Here is a 25,837-nt window from a genome sequence, read left to right on the forward strand (position 1 = left end):
ATTGCAAATAAATTTCCAAGATTCGGAAGAACACATTTAAAATAAAAATTGATCTTTTGATTCTTCAGTTCTCTAAATAGTTTAAAGGGTTCTAAAGTACAAAATGTAAGTGCCTGATCTCAAGGTATGCATACATTATTTCTTTTGTTTAAGAGTTACATTGTCTTTAATGTGTATTAAGTATTGGTATGAAATGCTTTGGTCACATTTCGAACTAATTTCTTTATTTGTAGCAAGTATTGGAGGAGAATAAAGCTCATTATCACATCATTCAGAAATACATCATCTTGGGAGATATCGATGGTGAGTTTTTAGATGTAAATTCAGTAGAAATAAAGTATCTGCAGATAAATTTTGACATGTCTCCTAAACACTTGTTAAAAATCACCTTTTGTTTGATACTGGTAGGTCTGTTGGATGAATTTCAGGATTGGCTTACAAAGTGTAGATTAGTTCTTCCTCCTCACCTCCTTCGATTCATGACACATCTAGTGCTGTTCTTCTGGAATTTGGGCATGCCAACAAAGGTAAATTGGATCTTCATAATTCTGTGTGGGGGAAAATTTTCTTTCCCCAGTGCAACACTGACATTCACAAATTGAAATTTTCTAACTGTAAATTGCAAACCAGATGAAATTGGAATTAATATATGATAGTTTTCACTTGATGGTTAATTATTAAACTAAGTGAATATTGTTTTCCTTTGCGAACAAGATAAATGTACTTTTTATGAGTTATCAGCTTCTTGAAATATTCATATCTGTTACTTGAGATTGGAAAGAACTAAAAGCAACCATAGAATCATGCATCAGTCTTTGTCATTTCTCCCTCTGGACTGACATACTTACTGCCCATTACGCCACTGGCTTTTGGGGCAGCAGTGAAGGTCCTCCATCTCTGGCCGTGTTTAGGGCTTCCTTCATCATATCAGTAGCTCAGTTTTCACCACTATCAGACGTGCAAGTTCCAGGTGGAGACTCAGGAATACCATCACACTCAGATGTAGAAGGATTCTTCATTGCTGTTTCCATAACAATTTTGTGTTACCAGTCAGGGTTGTTAGCCCAGAGCTGAACCCCCAAAGCTGGAGGACTAGTAGACCACTCTTAGTCTGGCCTCTATTCTTTGACCTGTTTGGCATAGGTGAATCTAGCAAGAGCTGAAGCACAAAGTTCTGACTGCAGCTAACATAGCTCTCTGGGTCATTGAGACACATAAGGCTCCAAACCATGACAAGGTCATGGTCCTCTTGAGGCTGTCTCTGGAGTTAGTTTAGAAATGCAAAGGTTTATTTTATCCCGTAATATATATGGCCCAGTGTTGGAAGAGATCTCTTTTCCTTCATTTATTTCTTTCCTTTGATATCTGTCCAAATTTTTATACAACTGATTAAATTAACTTAGCTGATAAAGTTAAAATCTTATACAGATGCTTTTAGATAAATTATCTTATTATTTTCAGGAGGAGATTTGTATGGACATTATAAAAAGTTATATCGAGGTGAGATAATTAATTTCTTTCCAATTACCCCTTTGATTATGCTGTACATAAATATATGACTATTCATGTGTTTATTATATATAATGTAACAAATTTGAGCTTGAACCTCATTGTAATTTTATGGTGTTTAATTTTAAACTAAAACTAAATAAGTGATAAGTACCATCACTTGTTTTGTAAGTCAAACACAAAAACTGTCTACTAGATAATAGCAAAATTGTTTATCTTGAAAACTCACTTCTGAATAATCTTCTGCAGTTTCTAATCAAAATGAAGCACACAGATTTGATAGCATTTTATGTAAGACACTTGCCACATCAGATGGGTATTGCTCAATATTCAACATTCTTGGAGACTGTCACAGAGACTGAACAAAGGAAACGTTGTCTAGATCTTGCAAGAGAGGCTGGTAAGGAGAAGTTTTTCATTTCAATTAAGTCTTTTATTTGCAATATTAAGTTTTTGATTGATCCACAATAAAAGTTGCTCTGATCAGTCTTCTATTAAACTGATAACTTGAAGCTCAAAGTATATTTATTATCAAAATATGTACACTATATACAACCTTGAGATTTATCTCTTAAAGGCAGCCACAAAACAAAGAAACTCATTAGAACCCATTAATACAATAAGACCATCAAACACCCAATGTGCAGAACAAAAAAAACAAATTGTGTAATAAAAGTAAGCAAATAACATTCAGAACTGAAGTTCATGAAAGTGAACAAACTGTCACCGTTGTCAGCAATCTCATTTAAATAGCTATGTTTTCAATCTGGTTGCTCAAATTTCTCAAATGACTTTGATAAAAGCTCTGAAGAAACCTGTGTGTGAGAACTTTCATTGAATCAGAAGGATGTTGCCCTGTCCCTGAAGACAACAGTATGTATTTTAGATGTAAAACATACTTGTATATAAAAAAAATCTTGCCATCTCTCACTTTTGTCCTCTATGCCCTCTAGTATTTGACATGTCTACCCTGGGAAAAGGTCTCTGACATCTACCCTATCCATGTCTCTCATAATTTTATAAACCTCTGACAGGTCTCCCCTCAGAGTTTGATGCTCCAGAGATAACAATCGAGGTTTATCCAACCATTGTTTGTAGTTAATACTCTCCAATCACTGCAGCATCTTGGTGAATTTCTTCAGCACACTCTGGGAAGCCATTACATCCTTTCTGTAAAGCAGTAGCCAGAAGCGCTCACAATTCTCCAAATGTGGTATAACCAAAGACTTATAGCTCTGTAATATAACTTCATTACTCTTATACTCAGTGTTCTGACTGATAAAGGCTAGCATGGCATACACTACCTTTATCACCCAATCAACTTGTTACTTTCAGGCAAATGTAAAATTGGACTCCAGGATTTTATTGTACATCAGTGGTTGTAAGGATCCTGCCATTTACTTTTTCCTTCACCATTCATTTGACCCCCCTGCACAACCAACATCATGGACTACAAAAAAAGATCTGGCTTCAATCAGGACGGCGATTGAGATTTTAAAGGCAGAGTTTCACAGCAGTTTCTCTGAGTTGAGGAGTGACCAATCAACAAGAGCGATTATTAGAAAGGGCCAGTGAAAATAGCACTGGTGCAAGTGGAGTGGTCATTCTTTTGAGTGTGCCAGTGTTTAGGGTGGCTTTGGCCGTCAGGCTTGGGTGAGGTAAAGTGTCTTGTAAGTACACTCTTTCTGTTCTTATTTGTTCATTCCATGTCTGTTAGGGCATAGTAGTTAAGTGAGAATGGCTTCAGGGGGTGGTACTTTTACTCTGTGTGGGATGTGGGAAGTGTGGGAGACCTCCAATCTCCCAGATAAAGCTGCAGCTCCCGAGAGAACATATTAAGGAACTAGAGCTGCACCTGAATGAGGAGGTCATAGACAGGAGCTTACAGGGAGGTAGTCACCCTAGGTTGCAGGAGACTGTCAGGAGAGGGAGAGGAAAAGCATAGCCAGTGCAGAGCGCAATTGTGGCCAATTCCCCTCAATAATAAGTATACAACTTTAGATACTAATGAGGGGGATGACCTACCAGGGTAGCCACAGTGACTAGGTCTCTGGCACTGAATATGTGGCTCAGAAGGTGAAGAGGATTGCTGTGTTAATAGGAGATTCTGTGGCACCCAGACGCCAGGTTGCCTCCCTGGTTCCAGGGTCAGGGATGTCTCGAATCGGGTCCATGGCAATCTCAAGGGCAAGATGAGCAGCTAATTGGCACCAGTGACATAGGTAGAGCTGAAATCTGAGAAACAGGACCTCCAGGGTGGTAATCTCTGGATTGCTGCCTGTGCCATGTGCCATTGAGGGTAAGAACAGGATGGTTTGGCAGGTGAATGCTTGGCTGAGGAACTGGTGCAGGGGACAAAGGTTCAGATTTATGGATCATTGGGATCTATTCTGGGGAAAGTATGACATATTCAAAAGGGACTGGTTACGCCTGAGTCAGAGGAGGTCCAATATCCTTTCTGGCAGATTGGCTAGAGTTGTTCGGAAGGGTTGAAACTAATTTGGTAGAAGGATGGGAACTGGAGTGATAAAGCTGAAGCTATGGTAGTTGGTTTACAAGCAGAGGCAATGAATAGTGAGGAGAGGCTGATGATAGAGCAAAATTGCAGTCGACAGGATGAGTTGCAGTGTAAAAGGCAGACAAAATCAAAAACAGTAAATACAGGACTGAAGGTGTTGTATCTTACTACACACAGTATACGGAATAAGGTCGCTAAACTTCTGGCACACTTACAGATTGGGATGTATAATGTTGCAGACATCACTGAACCATGGCTGAAAGAAGATCATAGCTGGGAGCTTAATGTCCAAGAATACACATTATATCGAAGAACAAGCAGGAAGGCAGAGGAGGCGGTGTTGCTCTGTTGGTAAAAAACCAAATTGAATCATTAGAAAAGGGTGACATGGGATTGGAAGGTGTTGAACTATTGTGGATAGAGCTAAGCAATAGCAAGTGTAAAAAGACCCTGATGGGAGTTGTTTACAGAGCCCAAAAAAGAAGTAAGGATGTGGTCCACAAATTACAACGTGAGGTAGAAAATGCATGCCAAAAGAGTAATCTTATAATAGTCATGGGGGATTTCAATATGCAGGTAGATTGGGAAAAGAAGGAAGATGATGGATTCCAAGAGGGGAAATTTTCTAGAATGTTTACAAGATAGCTTTTTAGAGCAGCTCGTGATTGAGCCCACTAGGGAATCAGCTATTCTGGATTGGGTGTTGTGCAGTGAACCAGAATTGATTAGAGAGCTTAAAGTAAAAGAACCCTTGAGGGCAAGTGATCATCATATGATCAAATTCAACTGGAAATTTGAGAGGAGAAGCTAAAGTCAGATGCATCAGTGTTACAGTGGAGTCAAGAGAGTTAACAGAGGCATGAGAGAGGAGTTGGCCAGAATTGACTGGAAAAGAACACTTGCAGTGATGACGATAGATCATCAATAGCTGGAATTTTTGGAAGACACAGGATATATACATTCCAAAACGGAAGAAGTTTTCTAAATACAAGATGACACAACTATAACTGACAAGGGAAGTCGAAGCCAATGTAAAAGCCAAAAAGAGAGTATATAATAGAGCAAAAATTAGTGGGAAGTTAGAGGATTGGGAATCAAAAAAAACAACAGAAGGCAACTAAAAAAGTAATTAAGATGGTAAAGATGGAATACGAAAGTAAGCATTGTAGGGGATACCAAAAGTTCCCTCAGATACATAAAGTGTAAAAAAAAACACACTGAGGTTGGATATTGGACTGCTGGAAAATGATGCTGGAGAGGTAGCAATGTGGGACAAGGAAATGGCAGATGAACTGAATCAGTATTTTGTATTAGCAGTGTGGTGGAAATTCAGGTGTTGGGGGCATGAAGTGTGAAGATACCATAACTAGAGGGAAGGTTCTTGGGAAACTGAAAGGTCTGAAGATGGCTAAGTCACCTGAAGCAGATGGTATACACCTCGGTTCTAAAAGAGGTGGCTGAAGAGATTGTGGAGGCATTAGTAGCGATCTTTCAAGAATCACTAGGTTCTGGAATGGTTCCGGAAGACTGAAAAATTGCAAATGCCACTTCACTTTTCAAGTAGGGAGAAAGGCAGAAGAAAGGAAACTATAGGCCAGTTAGTTTGACCTCAGTAGTTGGGAAGATGATGGAGTTGATTATAAGGCTGAGGTCTCAGGGTAATTGGAGACACATGATAAAATAGGCCAAAGTCAGTGTGGGTTTCTCAGGGTAAAATTTTGCCTGACCATTCTTGGAATTCTTTGAGGAATTGTCAAGCAGGATAGACAAAAGATAATTGGTTGATGTTGTGTACTTGGATTTTTCAAAAGGTCTTTGACAAGATACCACACATGAGGCTGCTTAACAAGCTATGAGCCTATGGTATTACAGGAAAGACCCTAGCATGGATAAAGCAGTGGCTGATTGACAGGAGGCAAAGAATGAGAATAAAAGAAGCCTTTTCTGGTTGGCTGCTAGTGATTAGCGATGTTCCACAGGGGTCTGTATTGGGACCGATTCTTTTTTATGTTATATGTCAAATATTTGGGTGATAGAATTGATGGCTTTGTTGAAAAGTATACTGACGATATGAATATAGGTGGAGGGGCAGGCAGTTTTGAGGAAGTAAAGAGACTACAGGACTTAGACAGAATAGGAGAATTAGCAAAGAAGTGGCAGATGGAATAGTGTGTCAGGAAGAGTATGGTCATGTAGTTTTCGTTGGCAGACAGGAAGCAAAGAGTGGGAATAAACGGGACCTTTTCAGAATTGCAGGCAGTGACTAGTGGGGTACCGCAAGGCTCAGTGCTGGGACCCCAGTTGTTTACAATATATATTAATGACTTAGACGAGGGAATTAAATGCAGCATCTCCAAGTTTGCGGATGACACGAAGCTGGGCAGCAGTGTTAGCTGTGAGGAAGATGCTAAGAGGATGCAGGGTGACTTGGATAGGTTAGGTGAGTGGGCAAATTCATGGCAGATGCAATTTAATGTGGATAAATGTGAGGTTATTCACTTTGGTGGCAAGAACAGGAAAATAGATTATTATCTGAATGGTGGCCGATTAGGAAAAGGGGAGGTGCAACGAGACCTGGGTGTCATTGTACACTAGTCATTGAAAGTGGGCATGCAGGTACAGCAGGCGGTGAAAAAGGCGAATGGTATGCTGGCATTCATAGCAAGAGGATTCAAGTATAGGAGCAGGGAGGTACTACTGCAGTTGTACAAGGCCTTGGTGAGACCACACCTGGAGTATTGTGTGCAGTTTTGGTCCCCTAATCTGAGGAAAGATATTCTTGCCATAGAGGGAGTACGAAGAAGGTTCACCAGATTGATTCCTGGGATGGCAGGACTTTTATATGATGAAAGACTGGATCGACTAGGCTTATACTCTCTGGAATTTAGAAGATTAAGGGGGGATCTGATTGAAATGTATAAAATTCTAAAGGGATTGGACAGGCTAGATGCAGGAAGATTATTCCCGATGTTGGGGAAGTCTAGAACGAGGGGTCACAGTTTGAGGATAAAGGGGAAGCCTTTTAGGACCGAGATGAGGAAAAACTTCTTCACACAGAGAGTGGTGAATCTGTGGAATTCTCTGCCACAGGAAACAGTTGAGGGCAGTTCGTTGGCTGTATTTAAGAGGGAGTTAGATATGGCCTTTGTGGCTAAAGGGATCAGGGGGTATGGAGAGAAGGCAGGTACGGGGTTCTGGGTTGGATGATCAGCCATGATCGTACTGAATGGCGGTGCAGGCTCGAAGGGCCGAATGGCCTACTCCTGCACCTATTTTCTATGTTTCTATGTTTTCTAGAAGAAATAAAAGCATAGACTGTTTTCTAAATGGAGAGAAAATACAAAAATCTGAGGTGCAGAGGGACTTGGGTGTCCTCGTGCAAGATTCCCTAAAGGTTAATTTTCGGGTTGAACTGATGGTAAAGAAGCCAAATGCAATGTTAGCATTCATTACAGGAGGACTGGAATATACAAGCAAGGATGAAATGTTGAGAAAGCACTGGTGAGGCCTCACTTGGAGTAGTCTGAGCAGTTTTGGGTCCCCTATTTTAGAAAGGATGGGTCGATTGATGAAAGGCCTTGTTAGAGTGGACGTGGAAAGGGTGTTTCCTATGGAGGGAGATGATAAGACCAGAGATCACAGCCTCAGAATCGAGGGACATTCTTTTAAAATGGAGACGAGGAGGAATTTCTTTAGCCAGAGAGAGGTGAATCTGTGGAATTCTTTAACACAGGCAGCTGTGGAGGCCAAGTCTTTATGTATATTTAAGGCAGAGGTTGATAGATTCTTGATTGGTCAGGGCATGAAGGGATACGGGGGAAGGCCAGAGACTGGGGCTGAGGGGAAAATTGGATCAGCCATGATGAAATGGCAGAGCAGTCTCGATGGGCCAAATGGCCTAATTGTGCTCCTATATACAATGCCTTACATTTGTCTAGATTAAACTCCATATCTGCAACAGATGTATATTCTGGTGTATCTTTTGACAACCTTCTTCACTATCCACAACTCCACCAGTTTTTGTGTCATGCACAGATGTAGTAATCAGCCTATTTACATTTTCATTCATCGCTTACATCACAAAGAACAGAAGTTTCAGCACTGATCTCTGCAGAACACCTCTGGTCACAGATCTCCAGTCCAAATAACATTCCTCCATCCCTACTCACTGCCTTCTGCATCCAAGCCTATTGTAAATCCAAAATTGTAATGTTTTTTCGAAATTGTTGCACAGGTTTACATGTAGCAGCTGTGACAAAGTCTGTGGTGGAAAGCATCAGGAAGAAAGATGCCAAGGACTTTACTCACCATGACCAATCACCATCTCTGGACACTGCCACCACAAAAGTGAGTGTTGTTTTCTGTCTGCTTGTGACCTTAAATGGCAATTAGTAAGCAAAGGTACTTTTCATCATTCCATAATATGGTTTTCAAATTCATTCAATCTAATTTTAGCAAAATACCTGAAGTAAGAATAAATCAGTATTTTGTGCTGTGTTCACATAACTTTCCAGAGTAATTAACTAAAGGAATTATGTCCCCCAATCTAATCTATTTTATTAGATTCTGTTTTAATTAGATGAATATTCTAAACTATTGTTGATCAGATGTCGATTTCTAAAATACTTTCAAACACAGTTCAAACCTGTTGAATTAAAGCTATTACAACTGAATATGAGGAGAGAAGGTTTTAGAACAGTAAAGTCACTACACTTTAAATGTTATCATCTGAGTCAGCTAATAACAAATGACTTTTACAGGAAGATCGCTTGAAGATCAATGTTATTGAATGGTTGATGTTCGATCCTGCACAAAGGGCAGAAGCACTAATCCAAAGCAATGCAATAATGAGGAAATTCTTGGGTATGTTCTGCTTTCTACATGCAGGTTTTTAAAACACAATTAACCAACTTGCAAATAATATAACTTTATTTAAAAATACAAATATGAATCAAAAGTGAATGGAGAAATCTCAGTAATAATTGATTTATGTTGTGTGATTTTGTCTTTGCCTTGAAATTAAGTTGCGCAGTGCCATTTCCCAAAAATGGCTGCCTAAAAATGTTTGGCAACCTCCTACTCTGCAGCTATCCACACAGGAGGAAAGTGTTTTGATGCTAGTGAAAGAAAGTAATCAGAATATTACTTTAGCTACCATGTTTATTTTCTTATATTAGTGTGATCAAACGCATTATTTTTGTGCTACAGTTGCACACCATCATGTTGACAGAGGCATCCCCTCATGCTTAACTGAGTAATAGTTTGGGGAAAACATTTTTTTCTACTTCCATGTTGAAAGTCTATCTCTCATGCTTTATTTGTATAGCAGTCATTGCAAATCTACAATTAACCAAATTTCCAGACATGGTTGTGACCATCAATGTGCAAGTTACAGATTATTGATATGAAGTTGGAAGCTCTGAGGGTTTTCACAGTTGTGAAATCCTCCTCGACTCTGCTGGTTTGAGCATGGTTATAATGCAGATAAATAAAATACAGATGTAATATTTCTGTGAATACATTGTAGCTTTCCAGACATCTTCGATAATACCAGAAGTTGAGCATGATTGCACAAGCCCAGCTCTGCTTTTGCAAGTTCTTTGTTGGTTTGTTATGGATACAAATTGCTGTAAGTTATTTTCTATATGTACAGCATCTTCAAGATTATGTGGTTACAATTCTGTGAGAATGTATTTAGTTTCTTTAAGTGCTCAGTCAAGCTTGTTTCTATATACAAGTAACATACATCAAAGTTGCTGGTGAACGCAGCAGGCCAGGCAGCATCTCTAGGAAGAGGTACAGTCGACGTTTCAGGCCGAGACCCTTCGTCAGGACCTATATATTTGCTATATATGTGTAGTTTTGGCAACTGAGAGCTTTTCCTCACAGTAGTAGCATTTTAATGTTTGAGATTTAAAAACTGCAAAAGGTAGAAAAACTCAGCTTCTGTGGAAAGAGAAACAATTATCTTCTCAGTTCTGATGAGGGATCCCAGATCAGAAACATTCACTGTTTCTCTGCACAGATGCTATATAGTTTTTCCAGTGTTTCCACCATTTTGGTTTTTATTTCAGATTTCCAGCAGGTATCATATATGATTTTTTTTTCACTTGAGGGTTTGCAACCAAAAGTTGATAGAGAAATTTATAATAAAACTTAACCATGTAATAGACCATAAGATATAGGAGCAGAATTAGGACATTTGTCCCACTGAATATTCTCAACCAGTATATCATGGCTTATTGAATTTTCCTCTCATCCCCAATCTCCTGCCTTCTCCCTGTATCCCTTCATGCCCTGACAATCACATTCACCACTCTCTGGCTAAAGAAATTCCTCTTCATCTCCATTCTAAAAGGTAAATAGTCAAACCTTTCATTTCTTCTACCAAAATGCATGACTATACACTTCCCAACACTGTTTTCCATCTGCCCTTTCTTCACCCATTCTCCTAATCTAGCTAAGTCCTTTTGTAGCCTCTCTACTTCCTCAAAACCAGCTGCCCCTCCACCTATCTTCATATTGTCTGCAAACTTTGCAGCAAAGCCATCAGTTCCATCATCCAAATCACTGACATATAATGTAAAAAGAATTGGTCCCAACACAGACCCCTGTAGAATACCACTAGTCACTGGCAGCCAGCCAGCAAAAGCTCCCTTTATTCCCACTCTTTGCCTCCTGCCAATCAGCCACAGCTTTATCCATGCTAGAATCTTCCTTGTAATACCATGGGCTTGTAGCTTATTAAGCTGTCTCATGTGTGGCACCTTGTCAAAGACCTCCTGAAAATCCAAGAACACAACATCAACCAATTCTCCTTTGTCTATCCTGCTTGTTATTTGCTTACAGAATCCCAACAGATTTGTCAGGCAAAGTTTTCCCTTGAGAAAACCATGATGACTATGGCCTATTTTATCATGTCTCCAAGTACCCTGAGACCTCATTCTTATAATCTACTCCATCATCTTCCCAACCACTGAGGCCAGACTAACTGGACGATAGTTTCCTTTCTTCTGCCTCTCTCCCTTCTTGAAGAGTGGAATGACTTTTGCAATTTTCCATTCATCTGGAACCATTCCAGAACTTAGTGATTTTTGAAATATCACTACTAATGCCTCCACAATCTCTTCAGCCACCTCTTTTTGAACTCTGGGGTGTATACCATCTGCTCCAGGTGACTTATCCACCTTCGGACCTTTCAGTTTCCAAAGAGCCTTCTCTCTAGTTATGGTAACTTTACACACTTCAAGCCCCCTAACACCTGGAGCTTCCACCACACTGCCAGTGTCGTCCACAGTGAAGACTGATGCAAAATACTTACATAATTTGTCAGCAATTTCCATGCACCTATTACTGTCTCTCCAGCATTGTTTTCCAGTGGTCCGATATCCACTTTTGCCTCTCATTTACACTTCAGATATCTGAAGAAGCTTTTGGTAACCTTTTTAATATTATTGGCTAGCTTACTTTCGCATTCCATGTTAACCTTCTGAATGACTATTTTAGTTGCCTTCTGTTGGTTTTTAAAAACTTCCCACTAATTTTTGCTCTTATTTATGCCCTTGTTTTGGTTTTTATGTTGGCTTTGACTTTTCTTCTTAGCCACGGTTGTGTCGTCTTTCCTTTAGAATACTTCTTCCTCTTTGGGATGTATATATCCTGTACCTTCTGAATTGCTTCCAGAAATTCCAGTCATTGCTGCTCTGCCATCATCCCTGCCAGTGTTCTTTTCCAATCAATTCTGACCAACTCCTCTCTCATGCTTCTGTAATTCCCTTTACTGTAATACTGATACATCTGACTTTAACTTCTCCTTCTCAAATTTCAGGATGAATTCTATCATTTTGTAATCAGTTGCCCTTAAGAGTTCTTTTACCTTAGGCTCTCTAATCTATTCTGGTTCACTGCACAATACTCAATCCAGAATAGCTATTGTAACATTGCCCTTTTGGCATGCATTTCTATCTCCCGTTGTAATTCGTGGGCCACATCCTTACTACTGTTTGGGGGTCTGTATACAATTCCCATCAGAGTCTTTTAACCCTTGCAGTTGCTTAGCTCTATCCACAATGATTCAACACCTTCCGACCCTATGTCACCTCTTTCTAATGATTTAATTTCATTTTTTACCAACAGAGGAACACTGCCCCCTCTGCCTTCCTACCTATCCTTTTAATTCAATGTGTATCCTTGGACCATCAACCACCCGGCTATAATCTTTCAGCCATGATTCAGTGATGTCTACACATTATACCTGCCAATCTGCAACTGTGCTGCAAGTTCCTCTACCTTATTCCATATACTGCGGGCAGTCAGATACGACACCTTCAGTCCGGCATTCACCCTTTTCGATTTTGTTCGCCTTTTACGTTGCAACTCATCCTGTTTACTGCAATTTTTCTGTGTGAACAGCCTCTCCTCACTACAATTTGCCTCTGTTTGTAAACCTGCTATGTCATCTTCAGCACTATTATCTGCTTTTCCTACAATACTTCTTGCATTGAAATATAGGCAGCTCAGGACATTAGTCGCAACATGCTCAACTTTTTGATTCCTAACTTTGTCTGAGGTCTTACCAACATCTGCCTCCACAAGCTCCCACTAACTGTTCTGGCACTCTGGTCCCATCCCCCGCAACTCTAAAAACCCCACCATGCAGCAATAACAAACCTTCCTGCTGGCCCCCCTACAAAAAGAGTACAGTTGATATTTCAAGCCAAGACCCTTCAGCAGGGTCTCAGCCTGAAATGTGGACTGTACTGTTTTTCATAGATGCTCCCTAGCCTGCTGAGTTCCTCCAGCATTTTGTGTGTGTTGCCTGGAGGTCCTGGCCTTACACTTGGCACCTAACTCCCTATGAAGAACCTTGTCACTCATTCTACCTGTGTCATTGGTATCTACGTGGACTATGACTTCTGGCTGTTCATCCTCCCACTTAAGAATAAGTGAGTATAATTTGTGTAATTAGTGTCATGATTGTGTTTTGTAGCTTCTAAGAAACATGAAGCAGCTAAAGAGGTGTTCAGCAAAATCCCACCGGATTCTGTAGCTGCAGTGTATGCAAACTGGGAAAATTATGGAATGGAAGTCATGCCTCCAGCAGAGGATGAAAACGCTGTCCGGGAACATTTGTGCATACGAGCTTATCTGGTAAATTATGACAGAAAATGTTTAAATCCTATATTCCTAGCAGTGAAATCACTCTCGAGGAATGCAGAACAGAAATAAGGCTCTGTTGTTGGAATTACAAACTTAGATTTAATAGCTAGGGAATGCAGTTATCCCTATAACCTCAAATGGATTGATGACTTAACATTAAATTGGCCAGAGCTCCAAAGGATATTGATGCAAACATAACCAATTTTCACCAACTAATAATCCTTTCTAGTTGTTCAAAAATTAATTATCTAAATATTTTGTTGCAGTTTAAATTTGAAAAAAGCTATAATCTTTGAAAGCATGCTTTCACATTTTTCTGCCAACTTTGTTTTTGTGTTGTATGATTACTGATTGTTAAAGTTTCTGCTTCTAATTAACTAATTGTGTAAATTATGCTCTGTTTCAGGAAGCTCATGACAAATTTAATGAATGGTTCAAAGTGAAGCAATCTGCACCACAAGAGCCTACCCTCACTGAAAATGCAAGTTTCACAGAAACGGTGGCTCATGAACACAAGCAGAAAAAGTTCAAGGTTCACAATATATGTAAAATTTTCAGCTGTTGTAGTTTGAATTTTTCAATGCTTTTTCTGTACTTATTTCTTTAATCCCTTCTCTCCAATAGATGGATTTTAAAAGATGGAGTGACAACTTGGAAGCATTGACCAATGAAGTAAAAGAGAAAATCTATAATGTCTTGCTTTTTGTGAATGGAGGATGGCTGGTTGACATCAGAGAGGTAAAAGTAAAAAGTAATATTTATTGAGTTATTTGGGTTTTTTTTTGTAAAATACTGAAAATTAAGCAGTTGAGTTAGTTACCCCAATGTCATGACAGTTCAGGAACTGGAAATTTGCCCTTGCGGAATTCAGATCACTACCAAAAAAACCCGAGAAATGGAATGAAAATGTGCTGTTATGAAATTTGTGAAAAATAAATAAACACAAAATAAAGAGAAGAACTCATTTAACGAGGACAACCATTGCAGGCTGCCAGTTCACAGCAGAAGGCCTCTTAAGGGGTTTGCTTTGGAAACTGACATGGCAATCTCTCCTATTGATATATGTACACAGTACCTTATTAAACAATGTAAAATCCATTCCTAAAGAGTTTAAACAACATGCCTTTCTATTCTGCCTACAATACCATCAGAATTTCCTTGCCTGTAGATTGTGTACTTGTGGGAGAAATTGCTGTTGAGAGAAATACTTCCTGTAGAAATGCTTATAACACAGGATCCAGTGCGGGGGGGGGGGGGGGTTGGTGGAGGTTGTCCAGGCAGACCCATTGTTTCAGCTTGTTCTTGCCCCACTGAACTCATATCAGCTTACCTCGACTCTGTTTCATCCCCCCTCCCCCCAGTTCAGTCCCTTCCTACCTACATCCATGACACCTCACGCGGTCTTGATCTTTTCAAGGATTTTAACTTCTCTGGCTCCCTTCATCTCACTTTTACTATGGATGTCCAGTCCCTATACACCTTCATACCCCACCAGGGAGGCCTCAAATCTCTGTTATTTTTCTGGACACCAGAGCAAACCAGTTTCCCTCCACCATCATTCTCCTGTGCCTAGTGGAACTTGTTCTCATTCTCAGTAATTTCTCCTTTGGTTCCTCCCACTTCCTTCAAACAAAAAGGGTAGCCATGGACATTTGCATGGGTCCCAGCTCTGCCTGCCCGATGGCATGATCGACTTCTCAAACTACCAGTAACGCCCCCCCACCTCATCTTACCAGTCAACGTCCCAGCTCTTTTCTTCATCCCTCCCCTTCCAGGTTTCACCTATCACCTGGCTTTTCTCTCCCCCCCCCCCTTTAAATCTAGTCCTCAGCAATTTTTTCTCCAGTCCTGCTGAAGGGGTTTGGCCCGAAAAGTTGACTGTACTTTTTTCCATAGTTGCTGCCTGGCTTCCTGAGTTCCTCCAGCATTTTGTGTGTTGTTGGGTGTAGGTTCATGTTGTGCCTGTGCGCAACTGTATATCAATTAAATAAAAGCATGCACATGGAAGATGGCTTTAACTGGTGTATTCAGGTTGAAGAGAAGTGAGTACAATGTATATGCGTAGACAACAATGCATGCAAAGACAACAGATCAATACGTAGTGCTAAGGTGGGGTGGTCATTGCTGTAAAAGAAGTGGATCCATAATTTACACTTCCTCCCCCTTTATATTAATGCAACATAAAACTGTATATGAACAAAACATTCAAATTCCCTTTCATAAACCCATATTGCAAATAAACGTGCTTTCACAATAACAGTCCGTAACAAACTTCACAGTTCTAAAGGTTTGGTCTTTTGGGTGGTGCTCTGTTTCAGGATAGCGCCTCTGGAGCTGTGGAGTGGCATCAGGTTTGATAGATGTCTCGTCTGAGACAACGTTCTCAGTTTTTCATGTCACGTCGCTGTCAGTGACATAATCATCACTGAGAGGCAAGTCCGGTGACTGTAATGTGTCCATCTTGTTGGATACAATCGACTCGGGTGTGTTCTTTGGTTCAGCATCCAGTATCTGGTCCACATGACATCTCCATGTCTGATCTCCAATATCCACTGTGTGTATTAGTGGTCAGTTCTTGTACCTATCCTACCATGTGTCCACTTGTCGTCTTGGACTTCCTGTCCAATCTTGAAGCTACTTGCTGCTTCACTTGGCAACTGGGTGAACTGTTTATTCTGTACTTCCATCTGGAGGTCTGGTTTCAGAAGGTCAATGCGAGATCTCAGATTCCTGCTTAAGATCAGCATTGCAAGTGTTTGATTTGACATCACATGAACAGAGTTCTGATGCACAAAAAGGAAGTTGATTACCTTGTGCTGTCAAGAAGTGTCCTTATCCATGATGTAATGGACTCTTGATGGATTGGATCAACCTGGATCAGCTGACCCATTCGTTGCTGTGTGGTGAGGAGCTGACTTGAAATGTCTGCCATTTTTCTTCATGAACAGTCGGAATTCTTCTGACGTGTATTGTGGTCCATTGTCACTCACAATTTGTTCTGATAAGCCGTTTCTGGCAAAGAGAGTCATCAGAGTGAAGACTGTCTTTGCTGAGGTAGTTAACTTCATTGGTATAACCGCCGGCCACTGCGAGTGAGCATCCACAGCAATCAGAAACGTGGAGTTCATGAACGGGCGTCAACATGTACTCTTTGCCATGGTGACAATGCCTATGGGGATGTATTTTGAATGTTTTGGCATCCCAAACAGCTTTTGGCCAAGTCTTCAATCTGTTTACCTATTCCCGGCCAGCTCTGGGTGTGACTCTTCATCTTGACTGTACCCAGGTGTCCTTCGTGCAGACTTTCTAACACTCTGCTGAGCAGTTTAGAGGGAATCACAACTCGAGATCAACATTTCACCGTTCTTTGACATACCTACGGTTGGTCTCGTCTCACTGAGAACTCTGGAAACACAGGGTTACCGTGAGCTAGCCATCCTTGCATGGCAATTTCATAGACTTTTGACAATGTCGGGTCATTCCTTGTTTCCCTTTGCATTTCAGAATTTGTTACCGGCAACTGGTCCATCAATGCAGTGTGGACCATTTCTGCTGGGTCACAGTATGAAGACTTCTTCAGTTGCCAATAGTGTTGCTGTGTTATTTGGTACCCTTGAATTCTATGTTGTAAGAGTGGGCCTCTAGGAATGGTGCCCAATGTAACCAGGAAGCAGTCATCACTGGAATTCCCTTCCTGGGATTGAAAATGGACACAAGCGGCTGGCGATCTGTCACTGGCATAAATTTTTTCTGTAGAGGTAGTGGTAGAACTTCTTTATTCCCCATATTAGACTAAGGGCCTCTTGGTCAATCTGTGTATAGTTGAATTCTGCACTCATCAGTGATCTTCAAGCAAACGCAATCTGACATTCAGATCCATCTTTCAGAATATGTGACAAAGTGACTCCAATGCCATAAGGGGATGCATTACATGCCAGTCTGATGGGCAGGGATGGGTCATAATGTGTGAGCAGTTCATCAGATGTTATTAGTCTCTGTTTCCTTGAATTCTCTTTCACATCTTTCTGACCATTCCCAATTTGCTCCTGTCTGTAACAGTGCCTTCAATGGATGCAGCATTGTAGCAATGTTTGGGAGAAACTGGTGGTAGTAGTTTACAAGGCCCAAGTATGGCCTGGGTTTTGACACATTTTCCAGTTTGGGTACCTGTAGCACTGCTTCAATCTGCTCTTGTGATTTGTGTATCTCATGCTTGTCCACATTATGAGATGTCATTCTTGAAAAACTCACATTTCTTTCTCTTTGCGCACAGACCATACTCACTCGGCCTGGTAAGCACTTTACCAAGGTTCTGAAGGTGCTCTTCATCATTTTTGCCAGTCATGATGATGTCATCAAGGTAACATTGTATTCCTGGGATATCTTGGAGCACTTGGTCCATTGCTGTTTGCCAAATTGCTGGAACAAGACAAGACGATTATACTGGAACAGGCCATCGTGACTATTGATTGTGAGGAACTTCCCACTTGACTCCTCAATCTCCATTTGCAGATAGGCTTTTAACAAGTCAATCTATGAAAACTTCTGCCCACCTGCCAAAGAAGCAAAAATGTCTTCTATTCATGACAGGGAATGCTGCACTATATGCAGCACCGGGTTGATGCTTATCTTGAAATCCCCACGTATGTGAATGGCTCTGGCCTTCCCTTTCTTGATCACCGGGACAATGTGTGTGTCCCAATCAATCCACTCAACCTTGGAGAGAATTCAAGATGCTTTCAAGCTCTGCAGTTTAGCATTCACTTTAGGGCGTAATGCGGAAGGCACTGGACGTGCTGTATGGAGTCTTGGTGTTGCAGTTCAATTCAGGTCTTCATGCCTTTGAGTTTACTAATCCCATTCTCAAATACCTTCTCATTAGCATTAAGCAGCTGTGCCAGTCTCTGGTTAGTGCTGCCATTTGGTCTGCCGTTGCCTGTTGATGTCATACTGAGAGCTTTGAGTGCCAGTCTAGTTGGATTTTTCTCAACCATTCACATCCGAAAAGTGCTGGCCCTCCACTTTTCAATACATAAAGCTTTAATAGTGTTTGGCCTCCATATGCCACATTTACTTTCATTTTGCCTTTGGGAGACACTTTTTTGTCTGTGTAAGTCTTTAGCATCGCTGAGGTCTTCTCTAAAGGTATCTTAGAAAACAGTCTGTTCTAGTCTGCTTCTGGAATTATGGACAAAGCTGACCTTGTATCCAGCTCCATTTTCAGTTTTACACCAGACACATCTATTGTGATCCAGATGATTTTGTGATCTGCTTCAGTTATACTATGCTGTTCTAGGCATGACAGTTCACCTTTGTCAGACCTATGTTGTCTGATTCTGTTTTACATTCAGTAACGTTATGTATTCGCTTAGTTTTGTGTCTGAATCTTTTCACTCTGTTGTGCTTCTTGTCTGCCTTGTACATTCTCTCTGTGACACTTACTGCTGACTTTCTCTTTGAACCAACAGTCATTTGCATCATGGGAGGATTTGGCACATCGATAACATCTTTGGCTTTTTGCAATTTATGCATTTCACATTTTAACCTCCTTTTCTGTAGTTCTGCTGCATCCTTTGCTACAGTCGCTAACGATATTCCAATGGTCAATGCCTTTTCTGAGGTTAGGTCCCTTTTGGACAGTAGCCTCTTTTGAGTCGCAAACAACAGGAATTCTGCAGATGTTGGAAATTCAAGCAACACAAATAAAAGTTGCTGGTGAACGCAGCAGGCCAGGCAGCATCTCTAGGAAGAGGTGCAGTCGACGTTTCAGGCCGAGACCCTTCATCAGGACTACAAGAGCCTCTTTTGAGTGCTTTGACTAAGCATGCCAACTACAAGCCTGACCCTTAATGCATAACCGTAAAGTCACGGTACTGGGGAAGTTTGCACAGTTTTTCAATGTATTCAGAAATGCTTTCATCTTTTGACTAGTTCCTTTTGTAAAATCTAAATCTCTTGGCTATTATGGACGGTTTAGGGCTCAAGTGATTTTGTAAAGTCATAACAATTTCATCGGAAGTCTTGCTGCTGGCTCTGTAGGGGTTACCAAGTTGTATAAGAGACTACGTTTTTGGACCCATTAAGCTAAAAAGTGTAGGGGCTTTCTTTTGCTCCTCCGCATTGTTTGCATTACAGTACAGTTTCACCCTCTTGATATATGACTCCCAGCCTTCATTAGCACTATCAAATTTGTCAACTTTCCCAACTGTAGCTATCGCCATGTTATTTTCACTTTAAATTCACTGTTACTATGCACTGTACTCACACGTTTGTTAGCGTCTGTGACGGCTTTCTCGTATTGTTTAACTCTTGCTGTTTTGTCCTGTAACTGTCCTTGAAGATTGTGATATTTTCTGACATACAGGTTTGTACTTGCCACCAATTTATTTTCGTAAAATCAAATTTATTTTGAATGTTACATTGATATGTATTTTTCTACAAGACTTCGGATGAGTTTCTACTTAGTCCAGTGTTATCAGTTTTATTACTGTGATTGCGTGCCTTGAAAATGGCTGTTTGGCTTGGTAAAATGATAGAAATAGTTTAATTTCACTTAACGTACCTAGTGATATATATACTTTATATCTGTAGCAGTGTTAATGTGGTTCCTATAGTTAACTGATAATTCCTATGATCCAGAATACTGAAGAAGATGTTGAACGCAGTCATCAGTTAAACTTGTTACGTCAGCTCTGCCTGCCAGCAATGTGCTTCTTGCTTCACACAGTGCTGCACAGCACAAAGCAATACCAACAGTGTTTAAAGCTGGCTGATGTGATTGCATCCGAACAACACAAGCTTTATCAAGTAAGTAAGCAGATTTCAAATCTGCTTAGAATCCTTTGTCTACCAATGTTTATTTCTTTTGTGAATCATAAGTCACTTGAATGTGCAGAGGGTAAAATAAAATTGGCAACTAATCCATGATATTTTTGAAAACATCATCCCAGTAAATAAGATATTCTTTGTTTTTAGATAAAATTTACTTTCTATTGACCAGTATTAAAATGTTTCCTCCAATGGCTAAAAGGGTGGTTTTCATAAATGTGCTAAATGTCTTCGGCAAAATCTCCTTGCTGCTTGAATAGTACCACAGGCACTGCAAGGTATCTTTTAAGTGACCCGATCCAAGATGTTCATTTTTCCCTTACCCACTGGCCCCATCACCCCTTCTCTTTCCCCTCCCCCACATTCATCCCTCTGGTTCCCCTTCTCACTTCCTGCTCTTTTATTCCATAGTCCACTGTTCCTCTCCTATCAAATTCCATGTTCTTCAGCTCCTTGTTACCTCCACCTATCAGCTCCTGGCTTCTTGCATCATTCCCACTCTACCCCTTCCTCATCTGCCTATCATCCTCCTCAAATGGATTCACCAGCTTTTGCTCCATCTCTCCCGTACTTTTTATACTCGTTATCTCCCTTATTCTTTTTCAGTCCTGGTGAAGGGTCTCGACTGGAAATGTTGACTGTCCATTTTCCTCCAAAGATGCTGCCCGACCCACTGAGTTCATACACCATTTTGTGTGTTGCTCCAGATTTCCACCATCTGCAGAATCTTGTTTCTCCAAAATGTTTATGTTCATTTTTAAAAACATTTGAGTGAATAGCTTTGTCTTAATTTTGCTCCTTTGCATTTCATTTTTTCTTGAATGTAAAAATGAGGTCATTTGATAAAATGTGGGCACCACAGTTCTACACACAGTATATTTTCAACATGTACTGTATATTATAGGCAATAAAACTTATTCCGAAGCTGTAAAGATATTATTGGTCTTTGAGAATCAGTGATGGAGTCCTGAGCATGGGTTGATCATCTCCCAGCAGGAACTCTCCTTCCATCATTTCAATTTCTCTGCTGGGAAGATATCCACTTGTGGAAGAGCTACAAAACGTCATAAATGAACTCAAATTTATACTTTTCAAAAGACAATAACCAGCAATATTGAAAAAAATGATTTTTGGTCTGTGGGTCTAGTAACATTAAAAAAACAATAAGGTGGAAGTCAGTAGATTGGGAAGCATCTATGAAGAGAGAAGTAGTTAACATTTCAAATAGATGATTTTCCATCAGAACTACTAGAATTCTAATCATGTCATGAAATTAGTTGCAAAATATGCTGTGTAAATTTTGTTATATAGTAATTATTCTGGAATTTTAATGTGATTTGCGTTTCCATACAACAGGTCTTCACAAAAGAAGAAATGACAAAGTTTTTGCGGTTGTTGAGAGAGTCATCACTCATGCTATTGGATCAGAACCTTGATCCTCTGGGGTATGAATTACAACCATAGAGGTTATCTGAAATAGAGTGAAAAGTTATAATTCCCTTAAAATAGGAATCCAATTTCTGTTGAGGTAACTTCACAATTTCTCATCCACCACACTTGCTTCTCCATTTCAAAAAGTTGTATTTTCTTTAACTAGAAATGGACAATATTTGAATTTGTAATTTTATTTACACTCTAATTTTTTTATACAAAAATTTTGTACTGTCTTACTGAATGCACTGGTTTGTTCTGTAATTATAAATCAATAAAGTTTCAAGTTATAATCAACTTTTTATTTACCAATTTGTTTTTAATTAAATACATGATAGAATATCCCTTTTATTGACCATGGTTGCAAATGGTGCTGCAGTGATTAAGTTATTAAATCCAGGGACAGAAATTCAAATCTGACCTTTGCGGCTATGGAATTTAATTTCAGTTATTGTTTTTTTTACTAGAATTTAAAAAAATATAAGCTCAGTAATACTATGAAGCACACAATGATAAAGAAACTAGATTCATTGACCTAGGTTTGGACATAGTAAAATCCTTTAAACAAATAATTTAGTACTCATCTCATGAATTGATCAAATAGCGGGCTAGACGAAGTTCTATGGCGAGTCTTACCTTGCATCTGGCACACCACATTCATAATCTCCCTAACTGCATGCTGTCCCTCTGCTGAGATGGAAATGCATAGAAGTATACAGGGAGGAGAGAATGCACCAGAAAAGTCTTGTGTATCATGTTAAATTCAGTCAAGAAAAACTGCTGATGATCACTGTCCTCCCTCAGCTGAATCCATACCGTTACGTTTTCAACATTTGAAAGAACTATGAACAGTAGCAGCATTCAATGTGGCAAGTAACATTCACACTATACACATATTAACTACAGGTCCCACTACATTACAAATGCCTGACTTATGGACACTTTGTACATACGAATGAGCATTTGGGAGAGCTGCCGAATGGATTTGCTGGCTGCTGTGAGGTTGGGTGGGAAAGGAATGAGGTATATGAGTGCTTTTTCTTCCCTCCCCAAGCAACAATTTTTGTCTGGGTTGAACAGGCCCCACTCCACCGCTCTCCTACGCCATTCCCCTTTCCCATTTTCCTTTCTCATATTATCATCTTACCTGCCCGTTACCTCCCTCTGGTGCTCCTTCTCCTTTTCTTTCTTCCACAGCCTTCTATCCTGTCCTACCAGATTCTCCCTTCTCCAGCCCTGCATCTCTTTCACCAATCAACTTCCCAGCTCTTTACTTCACACCTCCCCCTGGTTTCACCTACCACCTTGGTGTTTCTTCCTCCCCTCCCCCCGCCTTCTTACTCTGACACCTCATCTTTTATTCTTCAGGTCTGATGAAGGATCTCGGCCTGAAACATCGACTGTACTCTTTTCCAGAGATGCTGCCTGGCCTACTGAGTTCATCCAGCATTTTGTGTGTGTTGCTGGAATTTCCAGCATCTGCAGATATTCTCTTGTTTGTGATTGGGTACCTTCAGCATCGGCACAGACCCAATGTGTATCATCCAAATGCAGTCAAGAAAGACTGATGATGGTCACTATCCTCCTTTAGCTATATCCATACTACCACATCTTGTTCAGTATTTGGAAGAGCTATGAGCAGCAGCAGCATTCAAAGTAGCAAGTAACATTCACACTATGCAAGTACTGACTACAGGTCCTCCCAACAGTACAAATGCCTGACTAATGGACACCTTATACATATGAATGAGCACTTGGGAGAGCAGACAGATGAATTTGCTGGCTGCTGTAGGGTTGGGTGGGAAAGGAATGAGGTATATGAGTGTGCTTTTTCTTCCCTCCCCACAAGCAGCAACATTCGTCTGGGCTGAGCCGAGCGGCGTTGGGCCCACTGAGCGGACACTCATTCACTCACTCTTCTTGTGCCTGATTGATCTCCCATCATAACTGTTTTAGTGATCCTCTTGCACCTACTTATTCATTTCTGACTTACAAACAATTCAGGTCACGAACACTTCTTGGGAATGGAACCCTGGGAAGGACATGCATCTCCAACGACAGTACCTAACTTTTGAAATTTAGTGGCTTTGCCATTGCTGGGTCCTGCACAATGAATATCCTTGAAGATGAGAAAATCTGCAGTTGCTGGAAACCCAAGCAACACACTCAAAATGCTAGAAGAACTCAGCACGCCAGACAGCATCTACAGAAAAAAGTAAGTAGGCACCATTTTGGGCCAAGACCCTTCATCAGGACTGACAAAGGGTCACGACCTGAAACATTCTTGAAGATGGTTTGGACCAATTGCCACTACAGATCAGAGGAAGAGTATCCTATGAAGAGTGACTCATTTTATGACACCCATTGCCCGCCTGACATTAGTGCAATCATCTCCATTTACCTGGATGAGCAGAACTCAGGCAGATCAACAGAATCAAGGACAATGCAGCCTAACTGATTTGCAACCCCATTCACACTTTAAACACCCACTCCACCACTTTGCTTCTCTCTATATCATCTACAAAATGTGCTGGGGTTACTGGCTTGGGTCACTGCAAAAGCACCTTACAAATGTGTGACTTCTACCATAAAGGAGAGTAAATGTGACATAAACAACACTTGGGGTTCCCTCTAAGTTGCACACCATCGTGAGTGCAGTGTTATGTGTTTCACTGGAATGGGGCTGCACGAGGACATAACCCGATCAAACTTTTCCATAGACGGCTGCCTGACCATTCGGGCTGACCGGAAGTGCACTGACAGCGGTAAGCGTAAAGGAATTGGGTGCTTACTGTTCTGGTTAACAACAGATGGTGCAATCTGGGTCATAGTACGATCGAAGAACGTGTTTGTAGACCGGATATTGAACTTTTTACTGTTTGGACTTCGGCCATATTCCACGGAGATACAACACTGGGCGTCACAGGAGGTCGTTCCTGCCTGTGGCCATCGAACTTTGCAGCTCCTCCCGTGGAGGGTCAGACACCCTGAGCCAAACTATTTCCATCTGGCATAGTTTGCATTTTGTTGTTTGATTGTTGTGGTTTTTGTATTGCTATATTTATGCTCTATTCTTGGTTGGTGCGGCTGTAACGAAACCCAATTTCCCTCGGGATCAATAAAGTCTCTCTCTCTCTCTCTCTCTCTGTCTCTCTCTGTCTCTCTGTCTCTCTGTCCTTCATCATTGTTTTGTCTGAACCCTGGAACACTACTCAACAACAATACTTTCTCCAGAACGACTGCACTGTTTCATGAATAGGATTCACCCTCATTATCTTGGGCAATTAGGAATTGTCCAATAAATGCTAGCTGCCCCTGAATCAATAGGATACGTTGATAGTTTTAGTAAGAATAACATCAACAGCATTTTAATTCACTCAATTAGCCTCCACAAATACTCTTTAACCCACTGAGTTCCTCAAGCAGTTTATTATTTTCTGCATCTGCAGTCCGTTTATCAATTCTCTTACATTATCTCTCCTTATTTTTCCAATCAAAGTATTATTTCACACACCCATTTATTAAATTCTATTAACTGTGTACTTGCTCCTTCCATTGGTTTGTATATTCCTGTTAAGTTTTTCAACAAATCCTTCCAATGAACCATTTTTTCCAGTTTTATATTAAAGTGTACTTAAGATTGAGTCATTTATTTCTATTAAAAATGTCACCCATCCAACACAGGCATTAAATACTCTGAATACATTTACATGGAGCACTGCCACAAGAAAGCAACATCCACCATCAACCCCCACCCCACCCCCACCACCACCACCATCCAAGCCGCCTCCTCTTCTACCATCTGAAAGGAGGTACAGTAAAGCCTTGGGTCCCATACCACTAGGACTGGGAGCAGTTATTGAGCAGTATCAACAGGCTCCTGAACTAGAATGGATGATTTCAATCACCATTACTCTGAACTGATTCTACAACTTAAAGATTAACTTTCAAGGACTCTACAACTCATGTTCACAGAATTATTGTTTATTTGCACAGTTCTTCTTCCTTTGCTCATTGGCTGTTTGTCAGTCTTTGTTTATGTATATTTTTTCATAAATTCTATTGCATTTTCCCAGTGCAAATGTCTGCAAGAAAATGAATCTCTAAGTATTATATGGTAACATATATGTACTTCAATAATAAATTTACTTTGAACTCATCTCACCCAACATGAGGAGAAAAAGCAAACATATATTCACCCCATCTACACCCTCATAACTTTGTATACCTCTCTAAGATATCCCCTCATTCTCTTGGGCTCCAGGGAAAAAAGTCCTAACCTATCCAAACTTTCCCTAAAACTCAGGTTCTCATGTCCCAGCATGATCCCTGTAAATTTTCTCTACACTCTTTCAAACTTTATTGATATCTTTCCTGTTGGTAGTGTCCAGA

The 25,837-nt window shown here is 40.4% G+C and overlaps 1 protein-coding gene across 1 annotated transcript in view; it reads left to right on the forward strand.

The window, feature by feature from the left end:
- The window catches only part of nup107 (nucleoporin 107), a 52,896-nt gene extending 31,167 nt beyond the window's left edge, over positions 1–21,729 (forward strand). Inside the window, exons 18-28 of the mRNA XM_063057805.1 lie at positions 234–303; positions 409–527; positions 1,462–1,500; positions 1,759–1,909; positions 8,262–8,374; positions 8,788–8,890; positions 13,017–13,177; positions 13,593–13,718; positions 13,811–13,924; positions 19,826–19,993; positions 21,371–21,729. Coding sequence (XP_062913875.1) covers positions 234–303; positions 409–527; positions 1,462–1,500; positions 1,759–1,909; positions 8,262–8,374; positions 8,788–8,890; positions 13,017–13,177; positions 13,593–13,718; positions 13,811–13,924; positions 19,826–19,993; positions 21,371–21,478 — 1,272 coding nt within the window. The 3' untranslated portion in view covers positions 21,479–21,729. The remainder of the gene's footprint in view (positions 1–233; positions 304–408; positions 528–1,461; positions 1,501–1,758; positions 1,910–8,261; positions 8,375–8,787; positions 8,891–13,016; positions 13,178–13,592; positions 13,719–13,810; positions 13,925–19,825; positions 19,994–21,370) is intronic.
- The last annotated feature ends 4,108 nt before the right edge of the window (positions 21,730–25,837 follow it).

The sequence above is a fragment of the Mobula hypostoma genome, chromosome 9 (assembly GCF_963921235.1).
Source record: "Mobula hypostoma chromosome 9, sMobHyp1.1, whole genome shotgun sequence".
Lineage (NCBI taxonomy): Eukaryota > Metazoa > Chordata > Chondrichthyes > Myliobatiformes > Myliobatidae > Mobula > Mobula hypostoma.